Source organism: Poecilia formosa, unplaced genomic scaffold (genome assembly GCF_000485575.1).
Source record: "Poecilia formosa unplaced genomic scaffold, Poecilia_formosa-5.1.2 Scaffold221, whole genome shotgun sequence".
In the NCBI taxonomy this organism is placed as follows: Eukaryota; Metazoa; Chordata; class Actinopteri; order Cyprinodontiformes; family Poeciliidae; genus Poecilia; species Poecilia formosa.
The window spans coordinates 762,847-784,424 of NW_006800160.1; the positions used below are offsets into that span (position 1 = coordinate 762,847).

Here is a 21,578-nt window from a genome sequence, read left to right on the forward strand (position 1 = left end):
ACAATAAACGATCCTGAGTTACTGAATGAAAACTTCCTGATAGCATGGCGGCTAGCTGATTACTGCTAGTTCTTGGAGGGACTAATCAGTTCATTCAATATTATTACATTTTAAGTAGCAATAATGCAGAGAGATATTTATTAATATTTTTAACAGTCTCTTTTTCTATTATGAGTTTTATTAGCATATTCTGGCATCACCGGCCCTTTAAGAACATTCTGGTCTAATGAAATATTATTTGCAAGTTTTTCCTAGAAAAAACCCCCAACAATACTTTAGTTTAATATTTAACTAGGTTATAGGTAAGGACACTTCCGCTGCCTTATGACATTTCCTGTTAATGACCAGCATCTGCTGCAGGGAGCCACAGCAGATACTGGTGTGTTTTGTCATAACAGACCAAAGAGTGAATCGTTTAATTCTTCAGTGATGGACCTCTTACCCGTTGGTCTGTCTCCTCAGCAGCTTCCTCCTCCAGCTCTGCCTCACGTCTCTCCATCACTCGGCTCGGGATGGCCTCAGGCTCCGACTCATCAGCCTCCTGACAGAAACGGATTGGTTATAATCAGCTAATGGGGTGCAGCACTTCCGAACGACACTAAATATGCTGTACATGCCGTCCACGGGATGATACTGACAGACTGCTGCTGGCTGTATTTAAAGCTACGGCAGTAATATAAGTTAGTAATATTGAGAAGGAAAAAAAAAGCAGTTTAAGCTTCTAAAGTGAAAATTACTCATTAAATTACGAAAAAACTTACCATAATGCTGTAGTGTACGGGTTATGTTGTATTAAGTTTTAGGCTGTAGCAGGGAAGAGGAAGGAGGGTTCCCCCCCTTTAAGGTACAGCTAAGGTTAGCTCCGTACAGTTTACTTAAGCCAACTGCTTTAAATAAACTAATACGAAAACGGCAAATAGTTCTGAGGTGAGAATTAAAGCAGTTGGCACGAGGGCTACAAACGTAACCCCTTTTAAAGAAAGAAAAGACAAAGTAGTTTGCTATAAACGTCGCTGCTGCTGCTGCCGTTGACGCTAACGAGCGAGCTACGTGGCCGTCCTCCTTTTTTGTAGTTCTCAGCAAGCAGGAGCGGCGGAGGAAGAGGAGGCGGAAAGACTGAGTAATAAAAGTACCCACCTCATAATGCCGATTCAGACGCGGGCGTGTCGACCTCCGCCTCGGCGTTGGCTCTAACTCGACCCGATTCGACCGTCTGGACCGTAGCACCATCGGCATCCTGCAGCGGTTTTAATAATGTAGCAAGCAGATTTGTGGAACGAAGTCGCGTTAACGGTTGGAGCGGAACGTCAACAGTAGCCAGTAATGAGAAGGAGCCAACGGCGGCAAAACAAATGCCAAAGCAGCGGTCTTCAGAGGTAACGTTATTAAGAGAACCTGCCGGGCTTTCTATAAATACAGCAGTCAGTAGTGGTCTGAAGATAACATGTGGGATTTGAATGGGTCGTCCTTCACGGAGATACATAAACAACAACTTGAAGTAACCGCGATTTCCTGTCAACGCTGATTGGCGGTTGGAACAGAAGAGTAGTTGACGCACGGACGTCAGTTGGGAACGCCCCGCCATATTGTGAGTGGTATTTTAAACCTGAAACCTTTATCATCTAAACAAAAAATATATGTATAATCTATATTTATATAAATAACCTATATTTAATTCTCAGTTCCAATCTTTGAAACACACTCCCAATTATATCTGTAATATTAAATCACTATCAACCTATAAATGCACCACTTCAGAATTGCTTTTTTTATTTATAAATCCCTTTATTTTCTAATTGTTAAATGTTATCCTATTTATTACATTGTTCAGAATCCTTGTTTGTTCTGTATATATTGCTTGTTTTTTGTACAATGTCCTTGATCGAATAGAAAAATGCCTTGAAATTAAATATTATTAATTTTGATTTGATATGTATTTTGTCATAACATTTTATTTTTTCTTTTATTCCTTTATGATATGTATTTTAATGTCTGTTTTTCTACAATATTCTGAAGTTTGAGGCATATTAAACTCTTTTTAAATAAAATTCTGAACGTTTCCATCTTTCCTTTGACTTTTCAAAGCACTTTGGATTCCCCATGCTGCCATATAAATAAGCCTGATTTCACTTACTTTTTTTGATCAAATAGAATAGCTCAGTTAAATGCAGTTGAATTATGGTTAATAAAATCTAGTGGAGCATATTTTAGTTAAGTTTTATTGGTGGTTACGTCTTACTTTGATTGACAGACATAGTGTTTGTTATAATCATCAGCATTGGTTCTAAAATGTAAAAAAAAAATTGTACTTAAAAGTTATCAAAAGCAGATAAACGTAATCATTAGCACTTATTTTTGGATAAAACAATGGAGTCACTTTGAATGGCAGGAACCTACTTTCCTTTTCCAAACAAACCCTCCTCGTTCCTCGACGCGAGTTCACCTCTCACAATATGGCGGACGCGCCGGTGCGCTGTTACAAAGGCTCCGCCTCTCAGACGTTACACACGGAAAGAAGGGATTACCGTCTTCAGTCGGCTGCTCATCCTTCAGCTCCATGTTCACCTGAGGCGAAAAGGTCTGTTATTGTCGTCAATTCATTATCTACAGGTGAAACTAGGATTGTTTTTACGAGACTTAGCCTGGCGTGACTGGCGGGCGGAAGCGCAGAGACGTAGGTGTTTGCGGTTAGCTTCAGTTGAGGTTCAGTACCTTGAACGGAGCAGTCGGGTTGTTTATGAAATAAAACACAAAGTAAAGGCAGTCGGATCGGGTCATATGGGTCGCAAAGGTTGCAGCAATTCACCGAGGGGTGTCTCACTTGTTAAATGTATAATAAATTAAACTTTAATATAGTCAAACACAGATTTATGAAGTGTTGTATAATCCAGTTTGTTGAAACTGAAACAACCCTTGTCTGCTGCATTGATGTTATTGTGCGATTAGTGAGAGAGAACAGTGAGTCACCTTACTGTATGTAGCCATACAGTAGATGTTTGTTTATTATAACTAAGATTATCATGAAAATGTCATTAAAAGACAAAACGCTTCAGAAATACACCTGCTGCCAAATGAGTGCATTTACAGCAGATATATATATATTTAATTTTCTACCCCGGTGGACCTCTTCTACTCTGATCTTTGCCATTGATGGAGGAAATAATCATGTGTTCTACATCGTTTATGTCGCATTTCATAGACCACAACTGTGAAACTCCAGTCCTGGAGGGCCCACTGCCCGGAAACATTTAGATGTGCCTCTGCTGCACCACACCTGAATAGAATAATTAGGTCATCAGCAAGGATGTGGAGAACTGATCTACACAAGAAGGAGGCAATCAAGCCATTTCATTCCAGTGTTTTGTACCTTTGGCACATCTAAAAACTGCAGGACAGCGGCATGTCAAGGGAATGTCAAACTCCATTCCCTTGAGGAATGGAGTTTGACACCCCTGTCATAGACAAACATTGGAATTTATATTGAGAGAAAAAAAAAACACAACAAAAAAAGTGTAAACAACATGATTTGAGATTGATTTTAAAGGTGCTGACTTGCTTCTACATGCTCTTCATTCCTTCTGTTTTAATGTTTTCACCTGGAGATTTTCCAGTAAACATACAGTAAACACTGTAGTGTTTTGTTGTTCTTGTTTTTTGTTTTGTACTCACCCAGGTCCATATTGAGGATTCTTCACAATCTGATTGTGCAAACAGCCATCACATTCAGCTGTTTACTACTTATCCTCAGTCGGGACGGGACAGTGTTTACATTGTGTTGTTTTTCCTTGACAAAAATGCCCAGTTCCTCCTCTGGGCCTGATACACTATCTGATCTCCCTGGCTGCATGTCATGGAGGTTTGCACAGGGCAATCTCACATTTCAGCAACGTCATTTGTTCCCTTATCATTTTCTTCAGCTCTTAGATTTTGTTTGTGTGTGAGTGCGAGAGAGGGAGAGAAAAAAAGAGACCCTGCTCTGGAAAGAATACTGCACAATTGCAGAAAACATGACTGTTCACCTGTAGTGATTAATCAGAGAAGCAGTCCATTGCTCCATGGCAACTCCGACATCCACAACTCAGGTGGGAGTGGTAATCAACACAGAAAAAAAAACTAAACAAAACCTATTAAAAAAAAAAGTATATATATAGTTCCACTCCACTAATCTGACCTTTACAGAAAGTTTGGCGAGACGTGATTGTTGAATGTGGGGCTTACATGATTAATTGTGATGCATCGATGACTGAAATAATCGTCAACTAATTTAGTAATCGATTGTTAACATTTACTGAAAGAATGACATGTTAAGCCAAAAACTGTACAAAAAAACAAAACAAAAAACACATTTTTACATGTAAAATAAAAAAAAAACAATAAAACTTTTTCTATAAATATGTTCAACCCAGAGCTCCTCAAGTATCAAAGTTTTAGCTTCACCTGGCTCAAATTTTGCAAAAAGAGAAACTCCTATTATGCACCTTTTGCCATCCAGGTATTAATCTGTTAATCTGAAAAATAATCACCAGATTTGTCCAACATTGTGTTGATGTTAAGTCAAGCAGAAAGGGCTATCTATTTTATTTATTTATTTATTTTGCTTCAGATGCAACCTTTGCTACAAATAATCAGACGTTCACTAAAGAAATGCTGTCATTGACTTCTAGGCAACAACATTTTTATTTCCTCATTCAAAAAGGAACTGAGTTTTTCTTTATGAGCATATTGAATGTATTTCCAATATTGTTTAAAAATGGCTTAAGTGGCTGAATGAAAAATCTGCAAAACATGCCAAATATTTTATGCAATTAGTCTATTAATGGTCAGAGTAGTTGGCAGAATAAGCGATTACCGATCTCTTATTGGATAGATGCCTCCCTGGTGGAATGAAAGAGAAGAAATGTGGTTTGCAGTTTGTTGCGAGTAAGGCGCATGAAATGTGTAGGAAGGTTTTCCGTCCAGGTGGGAGCAGCGATTAACTGCTTCACACCCGAACACACAACAGTCTCTGAATCTGGAGTGGATCCGGGTCCCGTTTGGTGACATTGGAGGAAAAAAATAAAATTGTGGCCACGACTTAATAACTTGTGAGAACGACTTAATTACAACTTTTTTCTTTCTTCTCCATGTCACCATACGGGCTCTGTAGCATCCCGACTCTTTTCTGGTCATCTGCTGACCCCTCCCCCACCCCCGTGGATGTGTCCCCCACTCCACCAGATCCTCAGTGTGAAGGCTCCAGAAGTCCCGCGTTGACGATGTCCGCTCAGTGATCCCTCCGCCGCTCCGATGGAGGCTCCGGTCACCACCGCTTCCCCTCCTCCAAATTCCACCTTCTCCTCGTCACCCCCAACGCCGCTGCGTCCGGCCGTGGCCCCGTCCGTCCAGCTGGGCTTCACCGCCCTGTACATCGCCCTGTACGGGTCCCTGTTCCTGGTGGTGTACGTGCAGCTGTGGCTGCTGTTCGTCTATAAGCACAAGCGCTGGAGCTACCAGAGCCTGTTCCTGTTCCTGTGCCTGCTCTGGGCCGGCCTGCGCACCACGCTCTTCTCCTTCTACTTCCACAACACGGCCCAGGCCAACCACCTGCCCACCGCCGCCTTCTGGCTGCTCTACTGCTCCCCTGTGTGTCTGCAGTTCTTCACCTTCAGCCTCATCAACCTCTACTTCACCCAGGTCAGTTTTGGGGGAGGATTGTGGGCAATGACATGACTTCGGTTTTGTTGAAAGGTTTTTGTTGTGTTGCTGCTCCGCAGGTTTTCCTGAAGATCAGCGCAGCCTCAGACACGAAGCTGTAAGAACAACCTTCCACTGGAATGGGTAGTGTTGTACTGTGTCGCTACAGCCTGGTCAGCAACCTGTGTGTGTGTAATTGTCAGATGGGTGGCCCGGTGCGCCTACGCAGCCATGAGTGTGATCTTCCTTTGCATCAACGTGACGTGCGCCGCTCTGGGGGAGCGAGGCAGCAGCGGAGAGAAAGGCAAGCGGACCTGGAAGCTGGTGTTGGTCAGAGTGATCGTTAACGACCTGCTGTTCATCATGGAGGCTGTGCTGCTGGCCGCCACGCTGCTGCTGCTCACCAGGCAGCCGCGCTCCTTCAGCCCATACCTCATGAGCAAGGTACAGACACCTGTCTGTCTGTCTGTCCATCCATTCATCAATCCATGTGTCCATTTAGCCTTTCATGCAGTCATCCAACCATCGGTCTTTCCTTCCTTTTTCCATCTTTCCTCTTATTCATCCATTTTTGCTTCATTACTTCCTTTCTTCCCTCCTATCCATCTTTTGACACATCCTTCCTTCTTTAATTCACCTAATCATTTCTTCTTTCCTTACTTTTATCTATCCTTCCTTTTTTTCCATCCCTCCCACCATCCGGTCTCTGTTTTTTTTCCAGTTATCCATATTTAAATCCAGACCTCAGTAGAAATGTCTATCTGCTCTAATTTCTCGTACTAACTTTGTATTTCTGCGTTGTAAACCGTCTCTAAACCTGCCTGAGGTCTGTGAAGTGATGAACAGAACTTTGATATGATCGTCTGAAGGAACCCTGGATGCCTTCAGTGTCTCTGATTAGCTCAGAGTTTGGTTAGAACCGGTGCGTGTCGGAGTATGGATTGGTGCTTACCTTCCAGCGATGGTACAAGTTGTGTTCCTGGGAGGTGGTAGTGTTTTTCTGTTTTTTTTTTGTTTTTTTTCTGCGTTAACGGGAGCGGTGAGTGATGCGTTTCCTGTCACCAGGGAACCACGGTGTGCCGCACGGCAGCTCTGGGAGCCGTGGTCATCTTCCTGTTCTTCAGCCGGGCCTGCTACAACCTGACCGTCCTCTTCCTCTCCCAGAACTACAAGGTGGAGTCCTTCGACTACGACTGGTACAATGTCTCTGACCAGGTGGGTTCCTGCTTCCCAATGGAGCATTATCCCCTCCGAGTCATCAAGCTGTTGGATAAGTTGTTTAAAAAACAAGCAAAAAAAAAACCACCCTGTATTTTCAGGCTGACCTGCAGAGTGAACTCGGCGACAGAGGCTACCTGGCGTTCGGTGCCATCCTCTTCATCTGGGAGCTGCTCCCTACCAGCCTCCTCATCCTCTTCTTCAGAGTCCGCTGGCCCGCTCAGGAGGTTGATCTCTGCTCTCCAGACCCACAGTCTTTTCCGTTTGTCTTGTTCCCAGTCCTCACACGTCCGTTTTCCACAGACCAGCAGCTTGGACATCAACAACAGGGTTCTGCCTCGTCCGTACTTCTTCGATGACCCTGAAGGCAGCGATGATGAAATACCGGCTCCGTGGGATCGCAGCCCCACTCAGAACCAGAGGTGATACCAATATAAACACACAGTAGAAGCTTTTTCTGTCTTTGTTTTTAATTAAATGTATTTGCTCACTTTAGAACCACGAACTCAGTTATCCGTAGCCGGATATCTGGGAAAACGAATAAATTTTTTTTTTTGGCGTTTTAGCCTTCCGTCCGCACAAAAACGCTGCTTGATATCAATAAAAATGATTATTTATAAAAACTCCCACCAAACTGGAGATTTAAGAAAACTCTGTGTGCATGTTTGCATGTTTACGTGGGAAAACAGATATGTGAGCTCTGGCGCCCCCGAGGGAGGGAGCCCTTCAAATCACAACGAAGGAGTGAACTGACAAAATCACTCACAAATTTAACACTAACAGCTTTATAATCTTTTTTTATTGTTATTAGAGCATAAATTCCTTTTTAGGACCATTTGATCAGTTTTTTTTATTTTAAACGATTAAAAGACAAATATTAGATGTTTGTGTAATAATTTCGGCCAAAAGGAAAACGGTCGAAGTTTGGATTCCTAACCTAAATGCTAGTTTACTTTGCTATAACTCATCACATTGTGTGAGCTTTAAGTAATCTTTTTTTGTGGGGTTTTTTCCGTACTTCCAGCTGGTACGGATCGGAGACTGCGCCACTCCTGTTTGCCAACAACCCTGCAGACCATAGTCACCAGCACCACTCGTTCTACTCCACCCCTCAGAACTGAAGCTAAACCCTCATTCGCTCTCGAATTTTTACCTCACCTAGACAACGACCTCAGGGGGACGAGAACCGCCCAGCAGTACCGCCCACTCTGTGGTTGAAATTGCACTGAAAAACCTCAGGAAAGCTACGAAGATGCACCTTGTATTATTATTATTATTATTATTTAGATATATTGACTCTTTCTCAGCTTAAAGGGAACATTTTTGGTGGAACCTCCCGGTAAACTCCATGAGGGTCAAACTAAGCATTGTTTATTTATTTGCTTACTCACTGTGAATATCTGAGCTAAACTGACACTTCATATTACATTCCTGGATGGACTCAAATCAGCTTAGTTGGTAACTACTAAACATGGAGAACTGCTTTGAAAAGTGGCATTTATTAAATACAATGTGATGCATCTGAAACTGATTAAAATACAAAGGATATTTACTACTGTGTGAAGAAGTTTTATTATTGCTGACAGTGGGATTTTATGTTTCTTATTTCCATCCTTAACATTGTAGCTTGTTTCTGGGGCAATAACTCATGTTTGTTTAGGTGTTTTTTGTTTTATGTTTTGTTTTTTACTCCTGTCTGAGTTCATGTTTGATTGGATGTTTTAATTTATTTATTATAAAAATTATTTTTTATTAATATCTCATCTGAAAAGAACTTTTGCAATAATGCTGTTTTGTCTGACATTGCAAATTTATAACCCAGTTTTTTCTGAGAGGCAAGTAGGCAGATTATCAACCATTTAGCATAATTAGCTTGCTTAGCTACAGACTACTGTTTTCCTCCTTTTCACTAGCATTTAATGAATTAAGGGAAAAAAACTCCAACATATTCATATTTAACTTGTACCTTTTACAACACTTAACAATAGATGAGTCATTCAGCAGCAGCTCTAATTCACGTCCATCCTGACTTGTTCTCTAAGTGAAATTAAAGCTGCAGTATGTAACTTTTATAATTCTTTTTTACATGCGTGTTAAAACTGTCATTATGTTGTGACAGTATGGTATCAAGAATCTCATATGGTGCTGCTCATCCTCCCTGCAGCTCTGTGCTATGCTCCCTGCGCAGCCTGATGTGAATCCTCAGTTCAGTTAGCATAGCTACCAATGACAGCAGATAAACAGATTTCTTGTAATAAGTTGTTGCACCGCCATTAGCACATTTAGCAGTGAGTGAATGAGGTTGACAGCACTAAGACCCTCCTACTAGTTCTGATTGGTTGTTTTTGGTCTGAACCTGCATTACTTTATCCAATTTTTTGTCAGGGGACCCAAGACTCCTGGCGGTGCCTCTGAATCCAGATATTATATATAATAAATAGGCTTAATACAGAGTTAAATTAGATTTAAAAAGTTTTAAATTACCCAGGAAAATATGTAGCTCTAGATGTTTTGGCTGAAGACCTGGGATTAATTATTTATTTCTATAGAATAATTAATCTATTTCTCCTAATGTGAAGTGGTTATCTGGTAGTTCTGGCTTGCAGCGGAAGTCGTGCCCATAATTCACGCAGAGCATCATGGGGCGTAGGAATAACGTGGACCGGTTGCTCGGCTGTCTGGCTCTGATCTGCTCTCTCGTTCCCATACACTCTCTTTCAGGCTGAATACAGATGTGATTCCATGGAAATAGCACAGGGACGCCTATCCGTCTCCCCCCAGTAGTTTTAGGCTGAAGAAGCTGATCTGGAGCGGAAACAGGAAAGCCGCATTTGCTCATGCGGATGTGACGTCAGTGCCGTAAGTGCAAAGAGGCAACTCACATCACAAATATTTGCTTGAAGGCCTTGTTACATTATGAGAGTATATTAACACTGCTGCCACCACCTGTTATGGAGGGGAACTGCTTGTTCCAAAGGCATGCTCTGCGGTAATTTGCTTACCCCCATGGTAACAACCGATCACAACTCAAAGTGGAACGCTTTTGCGCGCTCCCGAACAACCAATCAGGTAGAAGTATAGCCTTATAACCATTAAAACAAAACTTTTGAATTAATTTCAAAATTAAAAAATCAAGTGCAACAGACTTGAAGTGACTCAAGCTTAGATCGGATGGAGACCATCCCATGACAAATAAAAATGGCAAATATTTCCAATGCTTTTTGCCTTCATATTAATGTAAATCTGATCCCAAATATCAAGACACTTATTAATGGAGAGACTTGGCTTCATTCAATAAACAATAGCAACCCAGATGAAGACAGATTGACCCAAGTCCCTTTGTTGTTGCTAAGGTCAGACAAAAACAACTCAAAGTTAGGAAAAATGCAAATGTAGAAAAGTTTTACAAGAACCTTGAAAGATTCTTTAATTGGGACCTACAGATTTTCTACAACAATCTGTTTATTTAAATATTGCATATTTAGTTTGTTGTGAACAAGTAAAGAAAAATATTCTTGCAAATTTAACTAAGATTTGTTTCTGTTTGGTGTCGAAAGTTGACAGGAACTCTTTGATGTTTTCCCCAGAAACTACAAACCTAAATTTAAAATAAAGTTGTTTTAATCACAACAAAATAAAAATAATGCTCTTTCTGGGAAAAAAACCGGGGGGTTGTTTTTCGATCAGTCATAAGTTTTAATTTAAACAGCCAAACCAAATTAAAGACAACATCACATGGCAGCAGCAGAAAACCTGTAGAAAAAGGCCCTTAAAACCAGGAGCTTCGACACGTTCCTCTGTGGCATCAGCTGCTGCTTCAGTTGCTTTATTCCGCAGCATGTACAGACGATTCTATTAAAACTCTTTATACAGTATATACAGTTTCCAATAAATCAGTATGGTACAGTGTCAGCAGTGGGAACGGGGCTCAGAACCCTGGGAAACAAGGAGAGGGTCGGCGCGGTGGCCATGTATAAAAAGCAGAAGTTAGCGGTTTGGCTTTACTTGAAACTGAAAATGCTGAAATACGTTAATGATCCGCCTGTTGCGTAACGTGTTGCTATGGTGAGCAGGACCGCCTTCCTGCTGAAGATGCGGTAAAACTAGACCTAAACGCCGACTGACCGAGTTCATTTCCTGCAGCGTTGGCATGGCAGAAGTCCAGTCCGGAGTTGATCCAATCAAAAAAAAAAAAAAAAAGAGAAAAAACAAAAAAACAGAAGAGGAGCCGTCGCCATCAGACGCAGAAGTGGTTGCGTCTTAGCTCGAGTCCGACTCGTTGCTGTGGGAAACCTGAGCGTGTGGACGAGAGAGGCGACGAAGAGCCGAAGCAGCCATAAGTTATCTCAAAAGTTTCTGTTGGTTCAGAGCGGTAAGCCCCGCCCCCTCTTCTCGCCGGTCACGTATCAGTTATCGGGAGGTGGCGACGGCGATGTCGGCGACGAAGACGTCGTCTCGAGCTTACGGAGGCGGCGGCGCCTCAGCTCGGCTGCGCTGGGCTCTCCGTTCTCGTCGTCCGCCGCTCCTTCATCCCAGTTCTCCTTCCTCTCTGCGTCTGAGGCAGAGGAGGTGGAGTCAGCGGGCTGAGAGGAGACTGTGGCTCCACCTACTGGGTCAGCTGGAAACACAATACAGTCCTGGTTAGGAAGGAGCTCCCATTCCTCCACCAGGGGGCGCAGTTCCATGCTTCCTGTGCATGCAGACACATTATACACATCCCCAAACCCAGTCCTCGATGCATTTTCTGCTACAGGAATGAGAAATTATTATTCCCATATAATAATTTCCAGGTTGATAAAACAACCTGGACTCTATGGAGGAATGTTAGCACTGAATTGTTACATGTCGTCTCTTTGAACTCACAACTGGGTAAAGCCTGTTCTCTGCTAAGTCATATGGTAAAACAAGCATTATTTAATAGCTTACAGATCTTGCTAATACCCTTTAAAAATACATATTGTAAAGAATCATTTGGGATTCAGTGGCTGTTCCTACATGTCTGCCTAGCATTACACCAACCTGCTGCCTTCCCCCGCCTGTCCTGATTCTCTGTCTCCTCGTCCTCCTCTCGATCCTCACAGCTGAATGACATCAACTTTGTGCTAAGTATGTTTAAAAGTACAGCAGTCAAACCACATTAAAAAAAAATAAATAAATAAAAAATAAACTCTGAAATTTAATGTTAAATGATATACTTTAGCTGGACGCTGCATCTGCTCATCTGGTTACATAACAGCAGCGCTGTAGTGTTATATTGGGTGAAAACATTTCAACTCAAGTTCATCACTGCCAAATTTTAGAATCTATATGATTTTTGGTTGAACAATAAAAAACACAAAGTAGTTATTTTACGTTTCTTGCTATAATCTATTACATCACACATGCAGCACAGTTGCAGGACAGCAGTGATCTGTCATTTAGTAACTTAAGCTAACCTGAGTATTTACAATTTACATGGCTCCTCTATTAGCCTTTTAACAACATTTTTACCAGCATTTCACAGAGAAATGGATCATATAATGAGCATAGCAGATTCCAACAGGTGTGCTAATTGCTCCTGGCTAGTCTGAAGGAGCTAAGTGGGGCTGCTCTGTGAGGCAGAAGCCTGGAAGCTTAGAAACTAGAAAACTGCAGCTCAGAAGGTGGAGCTACGAGTGAAAGAATCAAGGCAACGTTCCAGGTATGTTTATGATGAGGGAATGACATTATAACATGATGTAGAGCTAATAGAAAAAAGTTGATTTTACATAATCCTGTCCCTTTAAGACACTTGTATGTTAATAAAACTCTGTGTCATATCAGTACGCCCCCTTGTGTTGCATACCCACGTTTCACCCCAGATTCAGAATTCATCACCATCCTTTCTAAATTATGAAACACTTACTGATTCTTCTTCTGTGAAAATACTTTTAGCTGGTTTTTCAAAACTGCATAAATAAAAAAAAGTGAAAACTTCTGTGATCAGAAACTTGTATTTGTTACATACAGGTGGACGAGTCCCTCTCCGTGGTGGGACTCTCTGCGCCAGCGGACGCTGCCTCCTGATTGGCTCCGCCAGCTTCTGCGGCGCCACCCTCAGGCCGCGGAGGGCTGAGGTGAGAACAGGAGAGAGGTGATGTTTCAGCGCATGGTGGCTCTTCAAAATTACAAAGGGAAATCAAGACTGCAGGCTTTTTCCTGACCGAACCCGTTTTAGATGGAGGGGCGTAACCTACGCGAGCGTGGCGACGGTGCTGAGGTAGTGGTGGATGTTGAGCATGGCGGCGTCCAGCAGGGTGTGGATGTTCTGGAGACACTGCAGCCTGGCCTCCAGGCCCCTCCTCCCTTCGGCCTCCAGCTCCCTCAGTTCCTCCTCCGTCAGCCGAGAGAGCGACGGAGGCGGAGGAGGCATGGACGACACTGGGAGAGGATAGAGAGAGGAATAAGCTCCACGTCAACACAACCAGACTATTTTTTTTTTCACTCAAACAAGTGTCTCTAGATGTGGAAGCTTACCGAAGGGAGGAGGCGGAGGCATCGGCAGCCACGGCGCAGCGGGGAAGGGAGGAGGCGGGAAGGAGAAAGGGAATCCTGGGATTGCTGATCCTGGAGCGGCGGCAGCGGCTGATGATGTAGCAGCATCTGCAGCAGCAGAAGGGGGCTGGCTGGTGCCTAAAGGGGACGGACGCATCACAAATTGATGTCATCAAGAAAAAGCTAAATCGCTTGAGTTAAAATGACCATAGTTAAAGGTAGAGTTCGGGGCATTTTACCAGCAGCCTGCGTCGTGTCCGTGCTGCCTGGTGGAGCATCAGCTGCAGCAGGAGCTGCAGGTGGAGCAGCAGCAGCAGGTGGAGGAACTGCAGGGAAAGGACCCCAGAAAGGGAAAACTCCTGGAGGGAAGCCTGGCAGCATGCCGGGAGCGACTGGAAGAGAGAGAGAGAGAAAGAAAGAGGAATTCAATAAACAAGGAATAACAAACGGTGAGTGTAGGAGAGGGACCGCTTTCTCCACTGTAATAAATAAAAAAGTAGAGTCATTTTGGACAATTTAAAAGATAAAATATTCTTTAAAGGGCAGTGCTATGCATTTTCCAGCCACATAGTGCCATTTTATAGCATAAGCAAGTAACTATGTTATAAAAATGCTAACTATATCAAATGTGACTTAAAAGAAACCTGATTTTGTAATTTAACGCCTTGAAATTGGGTCTCTGTCACTTTAAGAAGCTCCTGCTCTTTTTGAAGCTCCGCCTTCAGGAAGTCATCACAACATGGCTCCTCTGTTAACCCTTTAACAACATTGTACAGTGGAGTATCGGGGCCAAGCTAAGAGAATTTTTGTTTAATCACGAGAATATAGTCAGAATATTGGCAGAATGAAGTCACAACTTTACGAGAAGAACGTCTTAAAATTATTACAAAAAAGTTGTTTTAATGAGATAAAACCTTGGATAAGTAGTTATTTATTTTGTTTACAGTTCTCATACAATTAATAATTTATGCTCCTATTATTACAACTTTAATCTTTTATCATTATGACTTTATTGTCATGCGACTTTGTTCTCGTGTTAACATAGCCCCTAATATTTTGTCATTGAGTTGACCTGAATTCAGAACCCAAATAAATAGCATCTGTAATAAAAAAAAAACATTTTAAACAAGATGGCGGCCCTGACATCACTCTGAACTATGCAAACCAGATTTTCCCACAAATTAAATCTTCGAAAGCCATAAAAGGTACTTGTCGCCCAACCCTGGATGAGTTTCATGCTGAAAGTCACCGTTTGGGGCCGGGGCTGCCGGTGCGTTGGCGGGTGCCGCTGGGGCTGGGGCCGGAGCCGGGGGCGGGGCCTGGGCCTGGTTGTTGTTGGACGCCCTGAGGACGTCCATGCGGCAGGTGGGGCAGGTCTGCTGCCTCTGGAACCAGGAGCGCAGGCAGCTGTGGAGCATCAATGACCATAAAAACATCGATCTTATCAGGCAAACAAAAAGCGACTTTTCATAAGGATCTTTTGTTTTCAGCCATGTTTAAATTTCTAGCTCAAATCCTGCTCTGTTGAAGTGTAGCAGGAGTGTTAAGCTCAGACGTGTGTGCTTGTGTGTGTGTGGTCACATTGGACTCACCTGGAGTGGAAAATGTGATTACAGGGTAGCTTCTTGGCTCCAGTGACCATTTCCTCTCTACAGATGATGCAGACGTTGTCCGAGGCCTGCAGATCCTCCGGAGTCGCATCAGGATATCTGAACATCATATAATAACAGACACATTACTGGAATATCTCAAAAACTATATTACAATTAATAAGAATTAAATGAATAACTAAAAAGACAAAAAAAAAACTGATGGACTCACAGAGTGTTCATGTTGCGGATTGCTCTCCTTGACATTATAGCATCTGTTACGGCTTTTTTAAACTGCCTGAAAAGACAAACAAAATATTTGAAAGATGTGGGAAATAAACTTTGTTTTAGGTTGACATGAAGCAACAATCCAGAATCTTTATATTCTCAAAAACACAAAAAATTAAAACAACCTTCTAGATCAGGTGTCCAAGCCTCTTTTTACAACTTAAAATGAAAAATGATTTTGTTGGATTTTTTTTTTTAAATCTGCTCAGCAACAAATTGAATATATGATACTTTTTTAATGACGCAATGGCTAAAAATTTCCTAACTTTTCGGGTCTTTTTTTGCAGTCTAGAAAATATTTTTCCATCAACAAATACCTTCTCTAAACCAGTTTAAGGAGTGGATGTGATCTAGTTTTTGTTTTTTTCTGAGTAAAAAGTCACTGGATGTTTATAGCGCCACTTCATATGAACTTAAAAGCAAAAGAAAAATATTTTTAGATAACTTTATGCTCGAGAATTAAATTAGTAATGGAGATTATCACCCTAAAAGTAATAAAAAAATAAATAAACTTCTTCAAAGTGTCCACCAGAGGGCCTCATTTGTGCCAGTCTTGCATTCTTGACCTGCAGTCGGCCACATAAAATTGCTCCACGGGCCACGAAGGGCCCCTCAGCCGCAGTTTGGACACCCCTGTTCTAGACAGACATTTCATTTGAAGAGCTGCTCACCTCATGGCCAGGTACATGGGCCGGATGGCGAACAGGGGGAAGGTGTGGACCTTTATCATGATGGTCATGAAGGCGATGTAGAGGAGAACCTTGATGAAACCTGGCAACAACACGCCATGTGACACATACGTCAACATCATGGACACCATATTTAATCAGTCGTACACACAGACTAGTTGCAGCACCTGTGAAGAGCTCGGTGTAGAGCATGTAGACGGCCTTGTTGTCCCAGGGGTTCTCACTCTGAAGGTCGACGGTGTGCAGGACGTACTTGATGAAGGTCGTCAGGACCATGGTCAACAAGATGGCGTACTGAGGAGGACGAAGAAAATCAAATGGAAAATATGATCAAATCTATGTGTGTGTCAGAGAGGGAAGCAGCAGTCAGTTGTAAAGTATATGTGGTGACTTAGCATCAGAAAAAAAAACACAGGTGAGTTAGATATCAGACTGGAAAATGAGATTCATGAAACAAATCTCAACATCAATTTAAAGCAAAATAAATTCTCTAATGAGTGAAAACTCAAAGACAACAATATAAAATATGTAATGAAACATTGACTTTTACTCTTTTCTTCTTACTTTCATTTGCTATTCAATAATTATTGATTTCATTTAGCGAGGACGCTAACCTCACATCTTCTCACGAGTTCTGTGGTTGAAAATTTACCAGGTAACATACTGTGACTTCATTCACCTGATGTTGAATATACAAACACATAAATATGATAGTTTTTATATTAATCCTATCAGCCAATCAGAAAGATGAGACATTTTCCTGAATTTCCCCGTTGTGAGACAATATAGGTCATTTCTATCTTCTAAATATATCTTCAGTAAGTTATTTCAACTTATATTTTACAATAAAGTCTGAAAGAAGATTACATTTGTATATATTTTTTTTAAAAATGTATTATTTAAAAATCTATTAGATTCCATTCTTTTTAAAATTTTCTTCCTCATTTTCCCTCCAACTTTCTGAGGCCCTATATCGCCCCCTGGTGGACCCCACTTTTTAAAAGCATTGTTAAAGCGTCTTATTTAAAGTATTGGTAATGCGAGATATTTACCTCCTAGACATATAAATATTCATTAATAATTAAAGGATAGTAGAAAACATTTTGAGTTCTTATATGAAAGCAGCAGGAGCTGATTTTATTTTGTGTTTTTGTAATAAATGGTCTAATCGACACATTTAAACAGTTAGCTCTGTCACCACAGAGAGTGCTGCATTAAGATTTCGATTGTTTCCCTTTTTTCTTTACACACAGCTGGAGGATTTGCAAGATTACTTCAAAACTTGCATTAAATCTGAATTTAAAGCTTTTTTAAAGCTTTTAAATGATTTCCAGTCATTAAGAAGTTTGAATGCGATTTTTTTTAAGATGCTCACTTTGGTACAGTTTAGATCGCAGCTCCTAAGAAAAATAATCAATTGACAATGATTATTCTTTATTATAAGAGGAACCTGCATGAAAAAAAAGAATCAGCTTTTTTTTTTTAATTGTAAAACGAACCATGATGCATTTAACAAGCCTCGAGTTTTTAAGGTTATAAAAAGGAACTGGGACAAACCTCAAAACCAAAAACGAGCTGGACCGAAGCTCCTCTGGTAATGATGCTGTGGCAGGCATGGTTAACAAACAGGAAGTCCATGACAGCCAGAAGTCCTAGAAGAGCTGCAGAAAAAATTAAGTGTTCATTACAGAAGTGTGCATGCAGAGTGTAAACAAGAGGAAAAAAAAATAAATAAATGTGACTCTTTAAACCCCAGGCAGCTGCTGAGGTGAGGTGAGAACTTTAAGTTGTTTCTGTGACATGCAGACAGTTTTAGGCGGTAAAACTGAAGAGGAACTGGAACCATTTTGTGACAACAACTAAGACGCACCTGGCTTTGACAAATATTTGCATACAGTTTCCTGAAATGCTTCACGCCAAGTGAAATCAGTACAAAAAAAAACTGAAAGGTACTTGCATAAAACTCTCAAGTGAAAAACCCAGGATATGTTCGGACTCCTCTCCATCTGATGAGAAAAAGACAGGAAAAAAAAAAACTCAATAAGCTGATCTCCACGAACGTTTCGCTCATCTTTTCTCTTGGGTTACGGCTGTTTGTTTGGTAAAGATTTGTCCGCTTTCCTTTTCCCACTCAGAGTGAAACTCACAAAGTCCACCCGGTCCTCGGCCAGCCAGTGGAAACACTTGAGGAAGAGCAGGAGGGTGAAGAGGGCGACGAAGCGAGGGGAGAAATCGTCCCTGAACACGGTGAACGCCAGGCAGGTCTCTGTCACCGCGTACCAGGAGCGCTCAATGAGGTGCTGGCAGAGGGGGAGAGAGAGCAGAACGCGTTTAGTTTACATTTACAGCACGACATTTCACAGTGTTGTCTTTTTCTATTTCAGTCGGGGGTTTTTTTATTTTATTTTTTTTTTTACAAAAATTATGTTATGAAAACAAGGTCGTAAAATTAAGAGAATAAAGTCGAAATAATGAAAATAGTAATGACCTTATTCTTGCATTATTTCAACTTTATTCTCATAATGTTTATTTTTATTTTTTTTTACTTTCGTAGGGAGGGTCCAAAACTCTGTTTTTTAAACTTTCCATACACAAATAAAAAACTGCTAAAAAAAACAAAAAAAAAACTACAATGCTGAAAAAAAGAACTAAAAAAAAGTAAAAGACAGACATTATTCCAACTTGTAGAGGATATCCGTTTTTCGGAATTAAATAATATTTCAATTCGTGTCACTGGCAAAAAATAAATAAATAAAAAAAGTGCAAGTAAAAGCATAAACTTATTACACTTTTTTTATACATAGACGATCATCAAAACAGCAGAATTGTTCTTGTTTATTTTTCTAAAGCATTTTTCCAAAGACTTCCTTTTATGAGTCGTAGAAAACTCAAAAGAAAATTAACAAATCATCAAATCTTGTACTTGCTTAGCAAATGATTTTGATACTTTTTGTCTCAAAGAGTGAAAAACACAGTTCTAACTACCAAAAATTATTTCACACCCGAGTTTCTCTGGTTGAAGTACAAATGTTTTTAATATTTATCCTGACCTTTATTTTTTTAAACAAACTTCTCTCTCCTAACTCAAAGTTTGTTTCTTTAATTTTGAACCACTTGTGCAATCTTGGAAGGAGTTTATAATAGGTTTTGTACATGTCAACGCTGTTCTGAGCTCTACACAAATCATAAAATTTTAAAGTATCCAATATAAGAAATATTTCCATCAACTGGATAAAAATAATCCAATGCAGTTATAACTTGAATAGCTTTCTTTTGGAGCCTGTAGTCAGGTTTTGTGTTGATTTTATACGAGTTTCACCCCGATATCCGCACACTAACACATGTATGAAAGCGTGAAGAAAAGACAGATCTTTGATGATCCCCCACCTCCATTTCAGCAGCCCTCAGCTGGCCAAAGAACACCTTTCTCATGAATTTCCCCAGCAGGAACACCAGCACAAACGCCTGGATGTACAAAATCTGACGGGGAAGGAAACAGAAAGGAAAACTTTAAAAGTGGCTCACGTGAAGACAAGCAAAAGCTAAAAACAGTCCGACCAGACGGCTGACCTACCGCCATGCTGGGGCTGCTTTTGGTGAGGTACACGACGGTCGGGTAGAACTGATGTTTGAGCAGGTAGGCGTGGGCCACCACGGCACCGGTCAGCGCCATGCTGGTGGCGGTCACCAGGATTGCTCGCACCATTGTGGACTGCAGGTGCTGCTGAGGCGCAAACAGACACAACAACACAAGAATTTAAACCTTCAGGAATGTCAAGATTTTAACTTCTTTTCTTCCCTCCATTTTAAAATATTATTTATTGCATTTTCACTTTCATCAAGGCCATGTGTAAACAAATCACAATCAGGCGTTTCCTGACCAATACAAATTTTGCACATCATCCTCAAATTCTGACTTGACGCAACATCTCATATTTCTTATGAATCAAACTTAGAAATCCCACACATTAACCAAAATCATGTACCTTAATGCATAAAAAAAGTCACATAAATGTTTGATACATATGCTTTGACACTTAATTTTTTTACACAATTTTTACAATTATTTCACAACACATTTATTTCCTTTTTTATTGTCTATCATTAAGGAAATACAAAAACAGAGAATTAAGTCAAAGTCATCAGCCCTTAAATGATTTAGGGGGAGAAAAGTAAAATCAAAGTAATTCAAAAGTGTCTAAACCCGTGCTTTCACAAACTAAACTATGGAAACCACCTGAAGGAAACACAAAGTGACGCATTTCAAAAGAGAAAGCGTCCGTGGCATGTAGCCACTTTGTTTTATAAAACACCTAACGTATGAAGAGACAACTGTTTACAGCTCCATGGTAGCTAAACCAACACTGAAATCTTGCATATGATATATTTATGTTGATAATATATACTGAAGTTTCTTGGAGCAGCATAAACCTTCAGCATAAATAAAACCATACTGAATCCATTGATTTATTTATTTTTTTAAAGTATTTTCGCACTATACAACTGTTTTATGGCGCATAGAAACATTCCCTTTAGAGCTAATGGGTTAAGCTTAACTCCTAAGTCTTGTGACAGCTTCATAAGACATATGGAAACATTATTCATGAACCGAAACCTTCAAATAGACTTCTGTTTGGGTTATAACTGTAACTAATTCTGCAGGTATGTTGACAAACAGAAATAAAGGTTAGTTAGCCTATGCTAGCTTATGTTAGCTTCCAACCGCTCCAGCTGTCAGGGACTCACCGACTCGGTACCCGCAGGACGGCTCGCTCCTCGGCTGATTCAACGGCGCCTCCTTGTCTGATAAAACTTCTACGCTGTCTCCAGCTACTCCATTTCAAACATGTCACCGTACCCTCCCAATTATTAGCTATTAATTCCCCCCTCACCCGTATTTGCCTGTCTACGTGTTTATCTTTGGCTTGCTCCCTACAAGCCACCTCACATCCGGTTGTTATGGTAATTTAACGCAACAGCATTTTGTTTTTGCGCCACAGAAATGCGCGGTGTTTCGTGTTTAGCAGCCACGCTACAAATGAGGCAGGAAGAGAACAATGTTAAAACATCATGATATCAGTTACCAGTGGCCTTCTTATTCGTATTTCCTCCAGGTGTGCGAGATATTGTGTTCCGCATTTTCTGAGTTTTACGGTAAATATAAACGTGGACCAATAGGAAGTTATCGGGCTCTCACAGCCAAAAGAGGCGCATTCAAGCGCGCGGTGTCTCACAATCCAATCAATCATGTTAAAGAATTGGAGATTGGAATACAGAATAAGTAACTACAAATTATATAAGGAAACATCCACGGTCAATTTCAGACATCAAAAGAGAAATACATTAAAACGTTTGTTTTTATGATTGTTGATGAAAATATTCTGCGGTGTATGTTCAGTTTTCTAAACACACTATAATGTGATGCTAACTATTTTAATTACAATTCAAACAATTTTAGACTTTGAAAAGCCATTTTTGAAACCTTAGTTAGAATCTGACTTTTGGAAATATTTGCGCATTAGACAATGTGTTGTTGGAAAGTTTCAGTAAAGCAGAGTCGGCAACCCAAGTGTTAACTATTTGCAAAACCATGATAAGCAAAAAGCAT

General features: G+C 40.8%; 3 protein-coding genes across 13 annotated transcripts in view; 1 reads left to right on the plus strand and 2 right to left on the minus strand.

Moving 5' to 3' along the window:
* Window positions 1–2,613, minus strand: part of pld7 (phospholipase D family, member 7) — a 12,152-nt gene extending 9,539 nt beyond the window's left edge. For 4 of the 7 annotated variants that reach the window (XM_007568383.2, XM_016679810.1, XM_016679811.1 and 1 more), the window contains exons 1-2: window positions 1,138–1,570; window positions 443–541 (exon numbers count right to left, since the gene is read on the minus strand). In XM_007568383.2, the coding sequence (XP_007568445.1) occupies window positions 443–541; window positions 1,138–1,236 (198 nt within the window). In that variant the 5' untranslated portion in view covers window positions 1,237–1,570. Of the gene's footprint in view, window positions 1–442; window positions 542–761; window positions 1,079–1,137; window positions 1,571–2,525 lie in introns of those variants that run through there. The other 3 variants (XM_007568381.2, XM_007568384.2, XM_016679812.1) reach the window with 3 other exon arrangements.
* Window positions 2,489–8,443, plus strand: gpr137 (G protein-coupled receptor 137). 2 transcript variants are annotated; one of them, XM_016679815.1, is made up of 8 exons: window positions 2,489–2,578; window positions 5,147–5,673; window positions 5,754–5,791; window positions 5,877–6,117; window positions 6,739–6,888; window positions 6,993–7,118; window positions 7,195–7,313; window positions 7,916–8,443. In XM_016679815.1, exons 2-8 carry the CDS (start codon window positions 5,287–5,289, stop codon window positions 8,010–8,012), a joined length of 1,158 nt encoding a protein of 385 aa, XP_016535301.1. In that variant the 5' UTR covers window positions 2,489–2,578; window positions 5,147–5,286; the 3' UTR covers window positions 8,013–8,443. The 2 variants fall into 2 exon arrangements, with proteins under 2 accessions (XP_016535301.1, XP_007568448.1); XM_007568386.2 differs by having other exon boundaries at window positions 5,218–5,673.
* A 2,129-nt stretch (window positions 8,444–10,572) lies between these two features.
* syvn1 (synovial apoptosis inhibitor 1, synoviolin) lies at window positions 10,573–20,929 on the minus strand. Of its 4 annotated transcripts, none has more exons than XM_016679814.1 (17): window positions 20,717–20,929; window positions 19,545–19,694; window positions 19,358–19,450; window positions 18,118–18,270; window positions 17,928–17,976; window positions 17,528–17,631; window positions 16,138–16,264; window positions 15,953–16,052; window positions 15,226–15,291; window positions 14,997–15,113; window positions 14,654–14,811; window positions 13,644–13,796; window positions 13,387–13,542; window positions 13,107–13,290; window positions 12,878–12,981; window positions 11,911–11,972; window positions 11,407–11,509 (listed from the first exon to the last, which is right to left on the minus strand). In XM_016679814.1, the coding sequence occupies exons 2-17, from the start codon at window positions 19,674–19,676 to the stop codon at window positions 11,498–11,500; spliced, it is 1,770 nt and encodes a 589-aa protein (XP_016535300.1). In that variant the 5' UTR covers window positions 19,677–19,694; window positions 20,717–20,929; the 3' UTR covers window positions 11,407–11,497. The 4 variants fall into 4 exon arrangements, 3 of the variants coding, with proteins under 3 accessions (XP_007568450.1, XP_007568449.1, XP_016535300.1); XR_001664274.1 differs by having other exon boundaries at window positions 11,484–11,509; window positions 11,911–11,993; window positions 20,717–20,928; XM_007568388.2 differs by lacking the exon at window positions 11,911–11,972 and having other exon boundaries at window positions 10,573–11,509; window positions 19,545–19,691; window positions 20,717–20,928.
* Window positions 20,930–21,578: the final 649 nt, after the last annotated feature.

What these genes read in the sequence shown, in the direction of transcription:
- syvn1 (XM_007568388.2), bottom strand. Translation starts at nt 19,676, where the DNA reads ATGGTGCGAGCAATCCTGGTGACCGCCACCAGCATGGCGCTGACCGGT. An exon ending in GGCAGCCCCGGCCCCAAACG is followed by an intron (nt 13,797 to 14,653) that starts GTGACTTTCAGC and finishes TCTCTCTTCCAG; the next exon opens with TCGCTCCCGGCATGCTGCCA. An exon ending in AGCACCGTCGCCACGCTCGC is followed by an intron (nt 12,982 to 13,106) that starts GTAGGTTACGCC and finishes TTCTCACCTCAG; the next exon opens with CCCTCCGCGGCCTGAGGGTG.
- gpr137 (XM_016679815.1), top strand. Translation starts at nt 5,287, where the DNA reads ATGGAGGCTCCGGTCACCACCGCTTCCCCTCCTCCAAATTCCACCTTC. An exon ending in TCAACCTCTACTTCACCCAG is followed by an intron (nt 5,674 to 5,753) that starts GTCAGTTTTGGG and finishes GCTGCTCCGCAG; the next exon opens with GTTTTCCTGAAGATCAGCGC. An exon ending in TCCGCTGGCCCGCTCAGGAG is followed by an intron (nt 7,119 to 7,194) that starts GTTGATCTCTGC and finishes CGTTTTCCACAG; the next exon opens with ACCAGCAGCTTGGACATCAA.